The sequence below is a fragment of the Gracilinanus agilis genome, chromosome 3 (assembly GCF_016433145.1).
Source record: "Gracilinanus agilis isolate LMUSP501 chromosome 3, AgileGrace, whole genome shotgun sequence".
Taxonomy (NCBI): Eukaryota; Metazoa; Chordata; class Mammalia; order Didelphimorphia; family Didelphidae; genus Gracilinanus; species Gracilinanus agilis.
The window spans coordinates 122,181,197-122,199,467 of NC_058132.1; the positions used below are offsets into that span (position 1 = coordinate 122,181,197).

General features: G+C 36.2%; 1 protein-coding gene across 1 annotated transcript in view; it reads left to right on the forward strand.

The window, feature by feature from the left end:
• Window positions 1-1,668: 1,668 nt before the first annotated feature.
• Window positions 1,669-18,271, forward strand: part of RNASEH2B (ribonuclease H2 subunit B) — a 77,364-nt gene continuing 60,761 nt past the window's right edge. The window contains exon 1 of the mRNA XM_044668945.1: window positions 1,669-1,929. Coding sequence (XP_044524880.1) covers window positions 1,869-1,929 — 61 coding nt within the window. The 5' untranslated portion in view covers window positions 1,669-1,868. The remainder of the gene's footprint in view (window positions 1,930-18,271) is intronic.

Here is an 18,271-nt window from a genome sequence, read left to right on the forward strand (position 1 = left end):
ATAATATTTAGCTATTATTTCAAAACAGTTGCCTCACACTAACTAGCTATATTTGAGGCACTTAATACCTTTTTCCTCTATTACCTCATCTGTAAAATGGGTTGGAGAAGGAAATGGCAAAGGACTCTAATATCTTTGCTAAGAAAACCCCTGGTGGAGTCACAAAGACTTAGACACAACTGAGCACATATTTTGAATTTACTCATTTGTGCCTTCCCTTGGCTCAGACAGTTTTGTTGTTGTTTGTATCTTTTATTTCCAGAACTGAGTCCTTGGCCCATCCTAGAGGAGATCAGTAATTTTTACTCTTGATGGAGGCCCAAGGTAGTGGATCCCTGAACACAAATTTTGAGTTGTACTAGCTAAAGCCCATGACTAAATCCAGCACCAATAGGATGAGCATCCTCCTACCCTGACCCCCAGCAGAGGGTTCCCGAACATCCCTAGGTTAGAAAAGCAGAACAGGTGAAAGATTTGCAAAGTGAGAAACTCACTCTCAGAAAAAGAAAGCAAAAAATAGTGGCGCCCTGGTGAAGTCTATGGACTTCTTCTCAGAATATTTATTAATGGTTAAAATAAAATGTACAGGATTGCAAAGGAAACCAGTCATACCAGAATAATCAGAATATATAAATGTATATGTAATAAAAATGTGTATAAACGTGTACATGTGGTATGTATGTATATCCACATACATATACATATGTGCATATACACATTAAGTTCCCCTGAATCCAAGTTAAGAACCCTTGCTTAAAGGTTATTATATAATAGTTCTATATAAATATACACATGTTGTAGACACATTAAAGTTCACTTAAGAATTTTTGCTTAAGTGTCATTATAGTAATTTTATTTATTACATATATATATATATACACACATTTTATATGTACATGCATATTTAAAGTTCACAGAAACCAAGTTAAGAACTCTTAAGTGAGTGTAATAATTCTGTGTGCATATGTGTATATGCGTGGGACAAGTTAAGAACTCTTGCTTAAAGACTGTATTGATGCCCAGAAATTTTGCTCATTCTTTATAATGATCATGAACTTTTTTGGAGGATGGCGGGCGGGGGAGGGAAGCTCATTGACAGAGCTGAATAGATTTCTAGTTTCTAGTCAATCATGATTACGTGCCCTTCTGTTTTCAAACAGGTATTTCGGAAAACAACAACAAACTCAGAAATTGTGCAGGATCGCCAAGAATTCATCTTAAACGTTCTCCCGGTGACACCGTTACTTTAGTTACTGGAGGTTAAGGGCGCGGATCACTAGCCAGGTCTGGTTAGCTCACTAATCATGCTCTTCTCTTCCTTCATTATATCTAGGAAAGTCAAAGAGATCAGCTCCCAGAGGAACAGACCAGAGCTGGGCTTCCGGGCCTCTAGGAGCGCGGCGTCTCCCGGGGTCCGGAGTTCTAGCTCGGTCTCTACCACTTTCTCCAAAGGGAAGGGGTGTAGCAGCCGCTCCTCCCGTCCTTTTTGTTTCTCGTAGGGTAGCAGCTCTAAACCATTCACCTTTGCTTAAGCGTCTGAAAGAGGAATGACGATTACAAAATCGCGAGAACGGTTCTCTGGACGCGGTACGAAAAGGAAATGTAACCAAGCTGCCCTCCTCCTTCTACCCCCCTTCGACTCCAACTGTGGTCCCGCCCCAGGTGGGTGGAGAAGGGGGGGGAGGGACGCCGGAATAGCCCCTTTCTCCCGCCATTTTTCGATTGCACAGGAATTTTTCAGTACTCCGCAGAGCCAACCCCGCATCCAGGCCCAACAGACAAAGCCGAAGGCTAATTAGTGTCCCTGGTGCCGGGAAGGGAGCGGGGCGATTAATGTGCACGAGTCTCCTGGGGAGAAGGTGATTAACATGCTTTCTCACAAGAAGTCGGCCGAAGTTCACTGCGATCAGTGGGTGCTCCTTGCACCAGGTAAAGGATCCGAAAGCACTCGCCGGCCTCCGCCCACGTGGCCCGGGGGAAGGGAGGGTGGAGAATCGGAAGCGCGAGCGCGCCGGGTTTGGTATATTCCCTCCACTCCCACTCCTCGGATGTCTGACCCAGTCCCCACCCGACTGCGCGAGCTCCCTTGGGCGCGCGCGCGGCTCCTGGGCATTCCTTTCCTGATGATTCGCTGGGCAGTTTTCCGGGAAAAGGGGCGGAGCTTCAGCAGCTGAAGCCTGAACCTTGTGCCCACTCCCCCTCTGGGAACCAGGACACCTCTAAGGTGGGGAGTTGGGCTGTGAAGAGGAGCAACTCCTCCTTCAGAGCACCTGAGGGGTCCCAGGACTTCCAGGAGAGATACAAAGTTATTACCCAGTCCTGACAGACATTCCTTCTGCAGCTACTTTCCAGGGAAGGTTAAGTGCCAGATTATTAATCAGTCACTAAGCATTTATTTACTAAGGCTAGTATCCTGAGCGCCATACTAAGGATTGGTGGAAAGATTAAAGTCCCGATGAGATCTGGTGCCTGCCCTCAGAGGGCATAAAGTCCGATGGTTTGTTATAATTAAACCATTTAATGTATTAGACCGGGTCATCTTGGGCACACTTGCCCTAGTTTTGCAAAATGGTCGCATCAGATCCGCAATGGAAGAAACTCTTTCTTTTTGTGCCTCTTATGTGTGATCAGATGTTTCCCTTTCTTTGGTGCAGAAGCAAGGAGATGGCTTGCAATTGAGTGTTTCTTTGGTAGTCATCTTTCCTCTTGCCTGAGACATATTATTAGATTAAGATTGGAAATATAACCAAATTGGCACAAATTCGAATTTTGGTCCATTTCAATCAAAGTTTATTTAGTTTTTCTTTGTGGTCTGTGATGATGATGATTATGATGATAACTGGCAAAGTTTACGACAGCAATAAGACTTTTGGGACACTCTGTAATACTTTAGTTTGTTGAGTGCTTCATGTAGATTATTTCATTTGATCCTTGACACAAAAACGCAGCAGCAAGTACTGCTGGTATTCTTAATCTCTTTTTACAGATCCTCAAACTTGAAGCCTAGACATCTTTAAGTTTTAATTGCTGATGAAGTTGGCTCTTATGTGCAAAAATGTTTCCTTAATGTGGATTCAGCAGATATATGATAGAGCTTTTCTAAGCCCAGGATTTCACAAGGTAGTTGTAGAGCTAGAAGGGATCTTAGAGGTAATCACTAACACATCTATCTCATTTTACAGATGGGCAAATTGATGCCTAGAAAGTTGAAGTAACTATTGATATACTTTTTTTGAAACTAAAATATTTGTTGGATGCTGTTGATATATATAGTACTTAAAAATATACAAGGAAGTGAAAAACTGCTGCTAGTCTTTTGATTTCCCCTTTTTATAGTGGGGAAAAGAGAAGAAGGACGTTTCCTTTTTTGAAAAACCCTTTACAGTGTAGAAAGGCCTCAAAATAATAGGAGTAAAGTTAGAGAACTAGGACCTGGAGAGTTTTTTTATTTTCTTTTTATATTTTAAATTTTATGTTCTAGAGTCAGTCATCACTGGGTCTACCTCATTCTCTTTAAAAAAGAAGTCTGGAGTTGTTTGTTTGAAAATGTTCCTTTTAAACCAAGCCCTTTTACTGAAGGCTTGAATTGGCTAGCTAAGAGAGCTGGATAACTTAAATTCACTTGGAGGAAAGGAGTTGATCCACTACTTGGAGTCTTAAAGATCCCTTTGACTTGACAACCTGTGTTTCTGGTGAGGCTAGGATGCAAGTTGTTTAAAATACCTGAGGTTGATAATGACCATAGGAGTGCAATGAAGTAGGTATTCCTTTTAGTGTCTCATCGTTACAGACCATTAGCAATCTCCCAGTGCTTTAAGACAGAATGGAGAGTGTTTCACTGGCCCTGGAGAAAATGAGCAAGTGAAATTGTTAAGGGAGGTTTGAAAATATTGGCTGGAAGTCAAAAGTGTTTTTGCTCTTTTATGGGATGGTAATTTTAATGGCATAACATCTAATAAGAGGGAAACAGGCTGCTCACTGTGTTGTGTTTAGAGATCCAGCCTCAGTAAGTGCCATCTATTCTTGCAGTAAATTTAAGTTGATGATGAAGTAGTTGGCCAAACCCCAGGAAAGTGAAACGTTTTAATGGTAGATGGTGAAAAAGTTTGCATGATAAAAGAGCAAATCTGACAACTGTTTTTGTAAGATTATGTAGAAGAGAGAGCATGGGGTTGGGAGGGTACATAGTAGAAATTTGTGTAAATTCTGATGAAATTTAAGAATTTGCTTTAGGTCATGTCTTCTACAAACTTCACACTAAGAGAATCCTTCCTTTTGCTTCAGTCATATCAATTAAGATTTTAAAAATGAAAACTAATTCGTGGAGTTGTAAGTACAATGATTAATTCTCAAATGTATAATATTTAGGTGTTAAGAGCCTGGTTTAAAATTTTAGTCAAAATATTGCTTTTCTCTGTGGTATAGTGAACAGAGTGAAGTCAGGAAATTCTGGGTTCAAGTATCACTGGCAGTGCTGCATCATTTAACCTCTATTACTCACTACCAGCATTGTCAAATAGGGCCACTAAATTGTACATTCTGAACCCTAGCTGGCTAGGAATCCGTAGATCTTAGAAGACCACCTAGTAACATTATTTATATTGTAGTTTTATTTTGTTAAATATTTTTCAATCACATTTTGATCTGGTACAGGACACGCTTGGAAAAGGGCTACCTCTGACACCACTGGCCTAGGCAAGGCAACTTTAAAGACCTTAAATTGTGGAAATAGTGCCCACCTGCACTGCTATAGAGAGTTTTCTCACCATAATGAAGTTCCCAGTACCAAATCCACTCCCTATCCCCAGTCTGAAATGCTATCATGCTTTTCTTAGGTCTAGGGATCAGATAAAATAAACAGACAGATACAGACCTAGCATTAATATACCCATTAAAGACAAGGCTTTTTCATAACCCTTTAAAAGGAAAAGAAAAAAAAAACACATTTTCTCTGAAGTCACAGTTTGATTCATGTTTTAAAGAGGGATTCAGTTTGATTTGTGTTAACTCTTTGGGAAAGCTGTTAAAGGAGCAGCTGAGGAAATTTTGTTGCCAGATCAGAGGGTTCTGTCAACATTTGAGTAAGGCTAATTTATTCTGTTTCCCAGCCCAGCTTTTACTGCCATCTACAGGCTTCTGAGATCCCATTCACAGTTAAGGAGCTGGTGCTTCCTTTGAGGAGCCCCTAGTCAGAATAGAAATTTTCCATTTCCCAAGGATTTAGTTTTAATTAATGATTGATTGAAATAGAGCATCTTTAATAATAAGTAAATAAAAATGCTCAGTCTTCTAAGATCAATCCCAGGAAAAGCATTAGAGTTTTCCTGTGGATGAGGATGTGTGATAAGTTAATTGAAGAAAGAAAAAGACACTTTTGGCTGAGTGTAGTTCACTGTAGTTACAATGAAGTTTATTTTTAAATTGCTATAAAATAACAGAATTACTTTGCTGAATGAAGCTACTAATTAATGAAAAATTACATGCAGAGCACCTATCCTCCAGTGAATTAATCAGCCCAGCCCAATTACTAGAAAATATCTTTAGAGAAACAGAAATGTAAGTGGAATTAGAGGATTATTAGAAATGCAGATATTTAAGTTAGTAACATTCAATAAGTAGTCATCCATTTCCATCTCTGAATATAATTTCAAAGCAAATTCATAACTACTACATAATACTTCTCATTTCTAAAAGCTTAAAGATTTACAAAGATTTTCCTTACTACAACATCTAGATGTAAATAGTAAGAGTGGTCCTGTCCCCACTTGACAGATGGAAATCGAGTCTCAGAGAGTTAAATGATTTGTCCACATATTGTTTCAGTGTTAGAAAATATATGTCCCAGGTCTAGAATCTCAATCTTTGTGTCCCTTCTACTAACCTAGGCTGAATTACATTAACAAGTACATTTTTAAAAAAAATCTCTAGCGGTTCTACTTTTTGGAAGACTATGTCCTATGCTCTCCAAGGGGATACAAGAGTCTCTTCACTTTAGATTCTTAATATCCAGTGCACAGACAAGATACAAGCAAAGATAAATTTAAATATAATAATCTGTTAGAAGATACTTGTTATATTCCAGCTTTGAGAAATTTGACTTGAAACTGGTCAGGCAAAGCTAGCTGATGAGTTTCCCATTTAGTCATGATTTTGTTTTATCCTGCTTACAGGAAAAATAAGTAATATTTTTTGCTTGGCATGGCCCTAAATATTTCTTCAAATTGCCCAGAGCTCACTGGACAATTTGCAGCTACATATGCCTACTAACAAATGGGTCAGTTTCCCTAATGGATTGCCATATCTACACTACAAGGAATGTAGCTGAAGTTTTCCATCATTCTTTGCTGCTCTTGCTCCTCTGGAGATAACAGATGTTTGGGTCATGTTTATTATAGTTTCCCGTGGGACACATCTTCAACGGCTAACAGCTGTAGTTTGTTGGTACAGACCTGAGTGTGGAGAGTGAAGCATCGCTCCTCCCTGGGTCATAGGATCATAGATACAGATACAGATCATAGCTCACAGAGGTCGAGCTGCAAATTTCTCTCCTCTCTAGCAGAGAGGAAAGCCAGTGTGCCTTTTAGAATCCATACAATATTAGTGATAGAAAGGACTTTGAGGGCTAGTCTCATCCCATCTGCCTCCTTTTAATACTACGCTGAAATGTGAAAAACCATCTTAGCCTAGAGAGGTGTTTAGAGCAATGCTTAAACATTGGGAGGTCTTGAATGTGCAATGATTAAAAATAGCTCTTACAGATGTTGGTCATACAGCCATAGAAGCTCACTCAGGTCAAGTGAGCTGAATAAATCTATTAGAGTGAATGGCTCTTTGGTGCATAGCCTTAAAGAAGAATTTTGAAATGAAGTCATTTTTCTTACTGTAATTTTTTAAAAAACACATAAGTTTGTCCTCTTGGGGAATGCTAAAACTTTGCACATTTTTTCAAAGTGAGATAATTAACTCTTAAGGTGAGACAGTGAATAAACTCTAGTAAGAATTGTAATGACCTGAGAATCTATATTTTGTTATTGCCACTAACCATAAGTAAACTTGAGCAAATGTTTGCTTAATGGTTCTATGCCTCATTTTTTCCTTTGTAAAATAGAAATAATAACAGAGCCTCCTTTTTTTCTGGTGGTGTTATACAGATAGACAAGAATAATAAGTATGAAAGCACTTTGCAAGGATTTAAAAAAAAATGTGTCCTTGTTATGTCCCTTGTTAGAATGTTAAATTCTTGGTTAAAAGGGATTGTTTCATTAATTATATTTGTATTCCTCAAAGCCTATGTAATGCCAGGTACATGACAGACATTTAAATCATTTTTGGTTGCTTAGACTGATAAAAAATTTTGCATTTATTCTTTTCAAATATATCTTCGTTGAGAAGAAGGCATTGTGGGAGATGGGAAAAGCTCTGGCTTTCTAATTAGAGGTCCTAGGTTCAAATCTTGATTCTTCAGATCATTACTATCTTGCCACTCTGGGCCCATTTGTTCAACTCTAAAATGAAAATTATAGCATTAGAGTAGAAGACTTCAAAGCTTTCTTCAATATCTGATTCTATGAGCCAATCAAGCACATTTTAGAGAAACATTTCTTTTTTTAAACTTTTTTTGTGAAACCACAATTTTTTGTTATTTATAATTATAATTTATGTGATGGCTTTTGAACAAAAATATTTTATTGAAAATTTAAATAAATTTTAAAATGTTTGAAGTTTAATAATACATTTTTATTTTTAAACATTCTAAAATTTAATAATAAATATGTATATATGTAAATTAAAAATTAAAAATACATTTATATGATGTATTTGAATGGAAGTAGTACTTTAGACCTAATTAACTTCTCACTTATCCTAAAAGGCAGAATGGTCTTAATCTTTCCCAGGCAAATATTTAGAATCATAAAGCAGGTTTGAATGGCATTCTTGTTCTTTGTAAAAATTTATACTTTTCTATAAAATATACCTTAGTGATGGCAGTGTCCACTTGCCTTCAAAAGCAACAAGTTTATTAATGATGGATTGGGTATACTGTCTGTGGCAATCAACTAAGAGAACATTTAATTCCAGATCTATTTTTAGACAAATTTTGAATAATTATGCCAAATTTCTTCAACAGTTTCAGTTACCATCTAGTTGGTATAGTCAGTGATGTGGAAGTCTTTGATTCTCCAAGGATTAAGCACATTCAAGTTTTCCACATGAAGCCTTATTCTGGCTTTGTTTCTCTGTTGCATTTTTAGTGGGTTGACCTTCTTCTGATGACCACTGAATCTGGCTCCCTCTGCTGTGCTCTATGGTTGATTGACTAATCATCTGCCAATTGGTGTAATCAGAGTTTCTGGAATTTGATCTTCTGTCTGCTAGTCATTTTTCAAAAGGAACTGGGGACATTTATGAATTAGAACTAACAGTTCCCACATTGTTTTGTGTTTTTTTTTCTCCAAAGCATAAAAGATTATAGGAAAGAAAGATGAACAGTGATTATAAAAACTCTGATTTGGAAGGGGGAAAACTAGGAGTTGTATGTACATTATTTGATCCCCACCGTCTCATTAATAAAATTTCACTTTTCAGTTTAAAAATTAAATTTAAAAACTCATAAGCAAATAGCATTCACTTCTTTCTGGAGCCAAGGAATAAGAAAAAAAAATGTAATCACTAGAATTTGATTTTTTCTTTTGGAGGATCCAATTACATTTCTTAGAAGCATCTTTTATATTTGCCCTATATCTATTCTCATTGCCACTATCTAGTATAGATCCTCAGCACTTGAATTGCTGCAATAGTCTCTTAATCAGTCTTTTTGTCTCCATTCTTTTTCCTTGTCTCACATTACCCTGGAAATACAAGTTCATCATGATACTTTCTTGTTCAAAAACCTCTTAGCTCAGAATCCTTTACTTAAGGCCCTTCACAATTTGCCTTAAGGACTCAGCAACATTTTCCAGCTCCTTAACAAGATTAGATTAGTCAGTTTAGTCATTCTATTGTTGCCAGAACCCACTACATATATTGACATCCTCTCTCTCTTTATATGTCACCTATATCTATGTCTATATCTGTTTTCCACTTCTTTAATGCCATATTGCCAATGTTTTTCCTTTGCCAGAAAGCTTTTCTAATTCCCTCTCTTCCTGTCTAAACTCTACATTGTTCAAGGCACAGATTAGGTCCCTTTTATTCCTTGGAATCTCTCCTGACTAAACCAGTCCTTTTTGTTTTCCTCTGAATTCCTATATCACTACACATATTTGTTACTTGAGCATGCATACAGGCTCATACCAAGCATAAACTTTATGATGCTTCAAGGAGCTGAGATTTCTTTGGTTTGAGGACTCTCTTTAACTGATGCAATTCATCATCACTTTATGATTTAGTAGATTATCTTCATATGTTGTGGAAAAACATTGGTCAATTGGAGCCTCAGTGGATAGAACCTGGGACTTGGAGTCAGGAAGGCCAGAGTTTAAATCTAGCTTTAGATACTGACTAGCAATATATGAATATCATTATTATTATTTTAATTACTATGAATTTCTTAAAGCTTAAGCTAGTTATGATATATTCTCAGAGTCTGTTACTGGGCTATAAAAACACAGAGTGAGCAGCACCTAGGTGGCTCAGTGGAGCCAGACCTGGAGTTGGGAGGTCTTAGGTTCATTTTTGGACTCAGACACTTCCTGCTGTGAACCTGGGCAAGTTACTTAACTCGAATTGCCTAGCCCTTACTGCTCTTCTGCCTTAGAACCAATATACAGTATTGATTCCAAGACAGAAGGTAAGGGTAAAGGGAGGGAGGGTAGGAAGGAGAGAGGGAGGAAGGGAAGGAGGAAGAGATGGGAAGTGTGTAAATGGAATTAGCTCTAGCCCATTCATAGTCAAAACTCTAGCTACCAGAGATGATGTCATCCCTACCTCCCTTAGTGGGAGGGGGATGAGTTACCCACAGTGACAATAAGTAACAAATCAAGAACAAGGGACTGCCCTTTGGGCAGTCCAAATCAGTGTGGAGGCTGCCATTTGTCCACTTGAATTAGAGGTGGACCCCCAGGAAGTGATGAAAGACATGATCTCTTCAAGTATGTTGGCTACTTCCTGTTGAAGCAGGTCCTGCTTTGAACTTGGTGCTGAAGGTTCTCTGCTGAGACCTCAGGCAGCTTCTACTCTGAATCATCACGTGGGTAAGTTAGGCTGACTTCCTAGGCCTACCTTGGCGTTTCCAAAATCTGCCTTAAGTAGGCTTATAGCCTCTATGATTGCTAAGGTCTTGTAGCTTGTAGCCTACTTAAATTAGCCTTTTAACCCTCTCTCTCCATCTAGGCCTCTGCAGGCCTGGACTAGCTTCTCCCTCTCTCTATTTCCCTACCTTTTACCTTCCTAATTGTAAATAAACTACCTTAAACCCGATCCTGACTTGGGTCTATTTTAATTATGGAATCAATCTGAATATTTGATTCCTGGTGGCCACACCTTAAATATATATCTATAAAATACCTAAAAACTCCCTCTTACAGGAGGAAGGAAGGAAGAACAGTAAAATAAAAAATGATTGGAAAGCAAGGAAGGAGCCAGCATGAGAAAAGCTTTAAATGTCAAATAAGTCAAGTCAACAAGAATTTATTAAATACCTACTATGTGCTTGGGAAACAAAGAAAGGCGAAAAACAGATCCCACTCAAGGAGCTCAGTGTAATGAGGGAGACAGCATGCAAACAACTATGTAAAAACAAAATAGAGTTAGATAAATTAGAGCTCAATAAAGGGAAACACTAACTTTAATGGATTTTGGGAAAGGCTTCTAGGCCAGTGATGGGCAAACTTTTTAAAGAGGGGGCCAAAGGAAAGGAAATGCTCATCTGTCAGTCTGTTTCTAAGGCAACTCTTTCAGAGTTTCATTGTATTGTATCCTACTCATTGTATACATCAGATTAGGAATAATGTCACACTGCTGGATAGAACATTTCAGGGGGCTGCATCTGACCCACAGACCGTAGTTTGCCCATCACTGTTTTAGAAGATGGAACTTGAAGGAAACCAGGAGACAGAAATGAGGAGGTAGAGAATTCCAGGCCCGAGGAATAACCTCCTTGGTGTTCAAAAGATGGCAAAGAGAATGAGGAGGGGAGTAAGATGTTTTAAGATCAGAATGGTAGAAGGGGCCAAGTTGTAAAGAACTTTAAAAGTCAAACAGAGGAGTTTATTTATCATTTTGGAAGTAATAGGGAGCCACTGGAGTTTTCTTAATAAAGGAGGCAATATGATCAGACCTGCAAGGAGAATCACTATGGTAGCTGTGTGGATGATGGAATTGAAATTGGGAAAGACTTGAGGCAGGTAGGTTTGTGAGGTGTTTACAGTAATCCAGGAAAGAGATAAATAGGATGGTAGTTGTGTAAATAGAGAGGAAAGGACATGGAAAAAGATATTGTAGAGCTAGAAATGATACAATTTGGCAACTGAATTGAATATGTTTATAAGTAAGAGAGAGTTTAGGACAAGGTCGTGAATCTGAGTAACTCGAAGGATAGCGGTTCTCTTGACAGTAAAAGGGGAGATGAGAAGAAGGTTTGAAGAGAACATATAATGAGATATGTTAAGTTTAAGGTGCCTATGGAATGGAAATAACAAGGCAGAACTGGAGCTAGGACAAGATATGTTGATATTGGAATCATATGCATAGATGGCCATTGAACCCATAGGAACTGGTGAGATCACCAAGAGAAAATTCAGAGAAAGGAGGAGGCTCAGTGTAGATCTTCAGAATTTACCCACAGTTAGAGGGCATGACATGGATGATAAGTCAGCCAAAGAAACTGAAGAATAGTCAGAATGGAGGAGAACCAGGAGAGACAATAGTATCACAAAATCATAGAGGAGAGAACATCCAAGAGGATAAGCTGTAGAATGATGTCAGATACTGCAGAGATACCAAGGAGGATAAGAATTTAGAAGAGACTAGTAGATTCGTCAAAATAGAGATTGTTAGTAAGTTTGGAGAGAGCAGTTTCAGTTAAGTGATGAGTTGGAATCAGATTGTGGGGATTAATAAAGGAGAATAGAGGAGATGAAGGCATCAAATGACTTTCAAGGAGATTGGCTGGGAAGGGGAGGAATGATATTGGGCAGTAATTATTTGGGATGGTAGGAGCTTTTTTTTTTTTTTTTTTTTTTTTAGGTTTAGAACCTTAAGAAAGGGTTTTTTTTTTGTTTTTGTTTTTTAATGATAGGAACTTGGATATGTTTATTGTAAGCATCAAGGAAGGAAGCAGCAGATTAGAAAAGGGCTGATAAGAGAAGGGGAAATCAGCTGGAAGACCAGAGGAGATGAGATTGGAGGTGAAAGGGTTGATCTTGAAAAAAAGACTATTCCATTATTAAAGGGTAGAGAAAATAAGTTAATGATGTCAAGGGGAGGAAGGATTGTCATGTGAGAAGAAGGGAAAAGTTTTTAGCAGATATTCTCTATTTGTTATTGTTAAATACAAAATGAAGCCTTAAGCTGAGTACATTCCTCTAGGAGTGCCACTTGAGATTTGAGGAGAGAAGGGGTTTGGTATAGCCTTTGTGGAGGGGTGCTAAAGAGAACAATTTAAGGAACAGTAAAAAAAAGATTGCTTGCTTAATTGATAAGTGGAAATTCATTCATTCGAAGAGATTGAATAATATAAATTTGTAGTTGATAAAATTTTCATGGTTGTGAGACTTTATTCCACAAAATAAAGAAAGCTGTGCAAAATCAGCTAAATACAGTGCCTGAATATGACAGTACATTCAATATTCAGCACCCATAATTCTTCCTTTTTTTCCCGAGAGGAGGAAGATGCATTTTGTCATCATATTTCTGGGAGCAGTATTGATCATGACCTTTAAAACTAAAGTTAGCCCTTTATTGATTGTTTTTAGTTATATATTTAGTCATTTTGCAAATTCTCCTGGATTTGCTTACTTCTTTATTCATCAATTTGTACAAATTTCCACATTTCTTTAACATCTTGATAGTCCTAATATTTTTATTATTCTATCGTATTCATATATATGTATTATTTATTCAGCCATTCCCCAATTAATGAAAGCTCATGTTCTTTCTAGTTTTTTGCTACCACACCCAAAAAAAGTGTTGGTTTGTATTTTACATAAATGAGTTATTTCTCTTATTGTTCTTCTTGAAATAAAATGCTTAATTTTCTTAAAGTTAAAACTGTAAACTTTCTAATCAGTCCTCATAACTGTTTAGTTTTGAGTTCCCTTATCCTGATTGTTGTTCTCTGTATTCTCTGATGTATCAGTGATTTCTAAATTATGAAAATCATAAGAGAAAGCAGTAGTCCAAATGTTAGCTGACCAAGGATTTAGAAATATAAGCTATTAAAAGGGAAAGAAGTTAAAAAAGTTTTATAATTCACTCTCTTAGACATTGCCACATTTAGTTATTCATTCAAGATATAGAAGATTTCACCTTATTTTTTAAGTCTCCAAAGATCTAATTTTAGGTCATTTTTCTTTTTTGCTTACTTGATTCCTTCGTATTGCAGTTTAAGCCAGTTTCTTTGTAAAATGTTTGATTTTTTTTCCCCAAAGGAAAATGGCAGATTGTAAACAAGTTCTGCTGTAACTGTGTTTTTATAAGTAACTTGGAAATTGTATTCACACACTACTCTGTTATACATGATTTTTTTAAAAATTAGGATTTTAAAATTTCTTAAGATTTAAAAAAAGTTGTTGTGAGTACTTACTCTTTCATTTTTTTAAATTTATAAAGTGTTCCTAATGAGTTTTAACTTAGGAGTCTTAAATGATTTTATGAACAAAAGGCATGTGATCTCAGCTGAGGCAAAGGGTTCTAAATTTAGAAACATGTTTTAAAATGTGCAGTTTGCACAATACAGCCCCAAATAAATAAGCTATGCTATGGACTGGCAGATAAGAATTTAAAATGTTTCTTAACAGAATAAAAAACCTTTGCTAGCTGAATTGAAAAATATTTATGTTTGCACAGTTCTTTGCAAGTCACTATAGAAATACTGACAGATTTACCTTCCAGTCATTTTTGGCAGAACTGAACTTTTATCAAGAAACTTAAAAAAACAACTAAATGACTTTTGTTGCTTCAAAATTTTGTCAGGGGCATTTTAGTCGTTTTTTTTTTTTTAATGTCAAATATGTAAGTTCTTTTCCATTAGTATGCATGTATAAGAACGTGTTAGAGGGAATTTATTCTGAAGTTTAGAGGACTTGGGATTTCTGGCTTCTATTTTCAGATGTTCCATTAAATTTGCTTGTTTAACTTACTTTCTTATTGGGTTTTGGTTCCTGCCCAGGGACTACTTATTGGGTAAAATAATATGGTATGCCTGGGTGAAAGGTGATATGTGTGGCAAGAATCCAATTTTCTGCCCAAACAAGATCTGGTGCCTATTTTCTATCTGGCTAGTGTGGCTGACCAGGGTACTGAGAAAAATCTAACAGCATCAGGCAGGCTAGATTAGGGGCTGGCTAACACTCTTCTAGCCAGAATGAAAACTTTTCACATGGGGAAAATTTTAGACATTATCTTATAACTTATAGTGGATTTCTCTGGTCTTTTTCGAGATTTTTTTTTATCTCAATCTTCTTGAATCTTTTAGTCCTTCACTGTTTTTTGCTTGTTTGTTTTTAAACAGTTTTTAAATGTCTTCACTCTTTAATGTACCTGACTATCTCAGTTTTCTTAAACTCTTGGCTTTCATGTTTCTGCCTTTATTTTAATAGTTATGAATATTTTCTAATATCCAAAGAAAATGTAAGGCATCAAGACCCATGATAGGGGTTGAAAAGCTTTTTATTTATTTATTTGTTTGTTTGTTTTATTTTAAACCCTTAACGTCTGTGTATTGACTTATAGATGGAAGATTGGTAAGGGTAGGCAATGGGGGTCAAATGACTTGCCCAGGGTCACACAGCTGGGAAGTATCTGAGGCCAGATTTGAACCTAGGACCTCCCGTCTCTAGGCCTGGCTCTCAATCCACTGAGCTACCCAGCTGCCCCCTCGAAAAGCTTTTAACAAGAATCTTGGGCATCATTCTGTTTCGAGGAAGACATAATAGACCATAGAGAAGGATTAGAGATGAGAAGATAAAATTATTGTAGGCATGAGTGGATGCTCATATAAATAATTTTTTCAATTTTAATTTTAATTAAAATAATTTTTAAAAACCTATAAAAATGTAGGACTTCCAGGTCTAAAAATATAAAGATGTAGGAAAAAAGGATCAGAGTCTTTAAGACCATGTGAAACAAGTGGGGTAGCACTTCTGTAGGACACTGTGACTTAATTTGAGCTCTGGGAGGAAACATTGGTTAACTGTGACTTTACCTGGCTAAGTCTAAAATGAAGATTTTTCTCTGACAGCCATAGTCCTATCAGCCAAATTGTAAATGAGAAGCTAAAGTGTATTTGGGCAGAGAATTGGCTTCCAGTCTTAATATGTTTATTGATTAATTTTGTATAATAAAGGTTCTTGCAGTGAGCCTCAGAGGTGTAGACTTCCCTCCAAAGAGTATCTGCATCAAATCTTACATTGTTTCATCATTCAACAGCATTTATTCAGTGCTTGCTAAGTCCTGGAGATTTGACTTTCCAAAGCACTTTCTTGTAACTTTTTTCTTTTGGTCATTTTCATAGTTTTGGGTCATCTGCACAGTCTTGTGAGGGCAGGCATTATTATTCTTATTTTCCAAACTGGTCTTTTTTTTTTTTTTTAAACTCTTACCTTCTGCTTTACATTCAATACTATGTATAGGTTCCAAGGCAGAAGAGTGGTAAAGACTAGGCAATGGGAGTTAAATGACTTGCCCAGGCTCACACAGCTAGGAAGCATCTGAGGCCAGATTTGAACCTAGGACCTCCCATCTCTAGGCCTGACTCTCAATCCCCTGAGCTACCCAGCTGCCCCTTTAAATGGGTCTTTGAGGCCTAGAGAGATTAAATGATTTGCTAAAATCATACCTTAAAGTATAGCAGAAGTAATTAACTCAACAGACTTGACCCCTAATCCATTGTTTTTTCTTCTATAACCTTCTAGGCTTTCAAAGATGACAGCAGAACATAAACTTCTTGAGGTTAGGGATGGTTTCATTTTTGTCTTTACATCTCACACCTAGCACAGTGCTTAACAGTACTTGACTGATTGAGTAATAAAATGATTGATTAATTGGAGACATATTCTCCAGAAGGGTTAAGGCTCTAAGAAATGGATTTTGTGGCAAGTGCTTTAACTTACCTGGCTTTAATTTCCTTATTAGTTAAATGAAATTAATAGATTGGTCACCAGATAACATCTAGGATCCTCAGATCCACATTTATGCTCCCTAAATGAGTTAACATCATCTCCTAGGACCTAGGGGACAAGCCATATCATTCTCCTGCATTCATTAAAGTTGTTTTTGTTTCTTTAAGGATCACTTTATAATCGAATATATACAAGTCTATTGTGTGCTTTGTTAGATCAATTTCCAAATATTTTATACATTTTATAATTATTTGGAATAGGGCTTCCCTATTATTGCTTCTTGTATTTTATTATTACAAATGCTGTTGATTTTTTGAGGATTTATTTTGTAGCCTGAAATTTGCTTACTTAGTATCTTTGTTGATTTCCTAGGGTTTTCCAAGTAAACCATATAATATCATCAGCAAATAGTTAGTTTTATCTCCTCTTTACTTGTCTTTATTCCTTTAATTTTTTCTCCTATTGTTGCTAGCATTTCAAGAGCTATATCAAATAACAGTACAGAGAATGGACATCTTTGCTTCAATCCTTTATTTATTAGAAAAGATTTTAAAAGTATCCCTATTGCATATGATGCTTGCTTTTGGTTTTAGATAGATGCTTTTTATGATTAAAAAAATGTCCCCTCCATGCCTATACGATGTAGCCAATAGAATTCAATAACCTAGGAGTCGATAATGGTAGAAAACACAAGTTCCTTAGGAAAAAATTCATTATTTGATTAAAAGATACTGCTGGAGAAACTGGAAAGCACTTTTATTGACTATTATGTGGCTTTGAATGCTCTAATTTTTGAACATAATTTAATATAGTAATTATATTGATCATTTCCTAATGTTGAACCATCTTTATATCCCTAGTATAAATCCCATGTGGTCATAATGAGTGGTTTCTTATATAAATTGCTAGAGTCTGTTTGATAGGATTTATATGAAAATTTTTTGAGGTGATGTTTATTAATGATCCTGGACTATAGTTTTCTTTCTGTGTTTTCTCTTTCCCTGGTTTAGGTATTAGGACTATATTTGCTTCATAAAAGTATTCTGGTATCTTGCTTTCTCAAATTTTGAGAATAATTTATGAAGTATGTGTGCTAATTGTTCTTTAAAGTTTGGTAGAATTTTCCTTTAAATTCACCAAGACCAAGTATTTTTTTCTTTGTTAGTCCTTTTATAGAGAGCTATATTTCCTTTTCTGAGATTGGATTGTTTAAGATCTCTATCCAGTCCACTGAGAGTTTTTAAAGGTAACCTATTTTTTTTATATGCTCAGATGTTAGCATAGAACTGTTCATAACAAGTATATTCTGATTATTCTTCTTATTCTGGTCTTGTTGTGATTTCACTTTAACCATTTGCTATTTTATTGATTTTATTTTCTACTCTATCAGATTAACTAAAGGCTTATCAATTTCATTAATCTTATCAAAAAACCAGTTATTATTTTAAGAAATAATTTCTATGGGTTTTTTGATTATTAATGTATCATTTCCCCTCTAATTCATAATATTTTCTCTTTTGTGCTTATTTTTGGTTTATTTGCTCCATATCTAATTTTAAAAAAATACAGATTCAGTTCTTTAATCTTCTATTTTCTTTTTTGTTCATAATGTATGTTTGTAAGAGTATATTTTTCCCCTGAGGACTATAGATGTTTCCCAGAAATTTTTTATCATTTTATCATTTTCTTTTATGTAATGATTAATAATTTCTATGATTTGTTCTTAGACTCACTCATTATTTAGGATTTAATTGTTAATATTCTATTTGTGTCTGTATCTTTTGTTTATGATCTCTGAACTAATTACTATTTTTATTGTATTATGGTCTGATAAGTATATATTTTTATTATTCCTGCCTTTTTACATTTATTTACAATATCTCTTTGTCTAGAATAGTGGTTCCCAAACTTTTTTGGCCTACCGCCCCCTTTCCAGAAAAAATATTACTTAGTGCCCCCTGTTACATACTATCACCGTTATTCACCCCCCC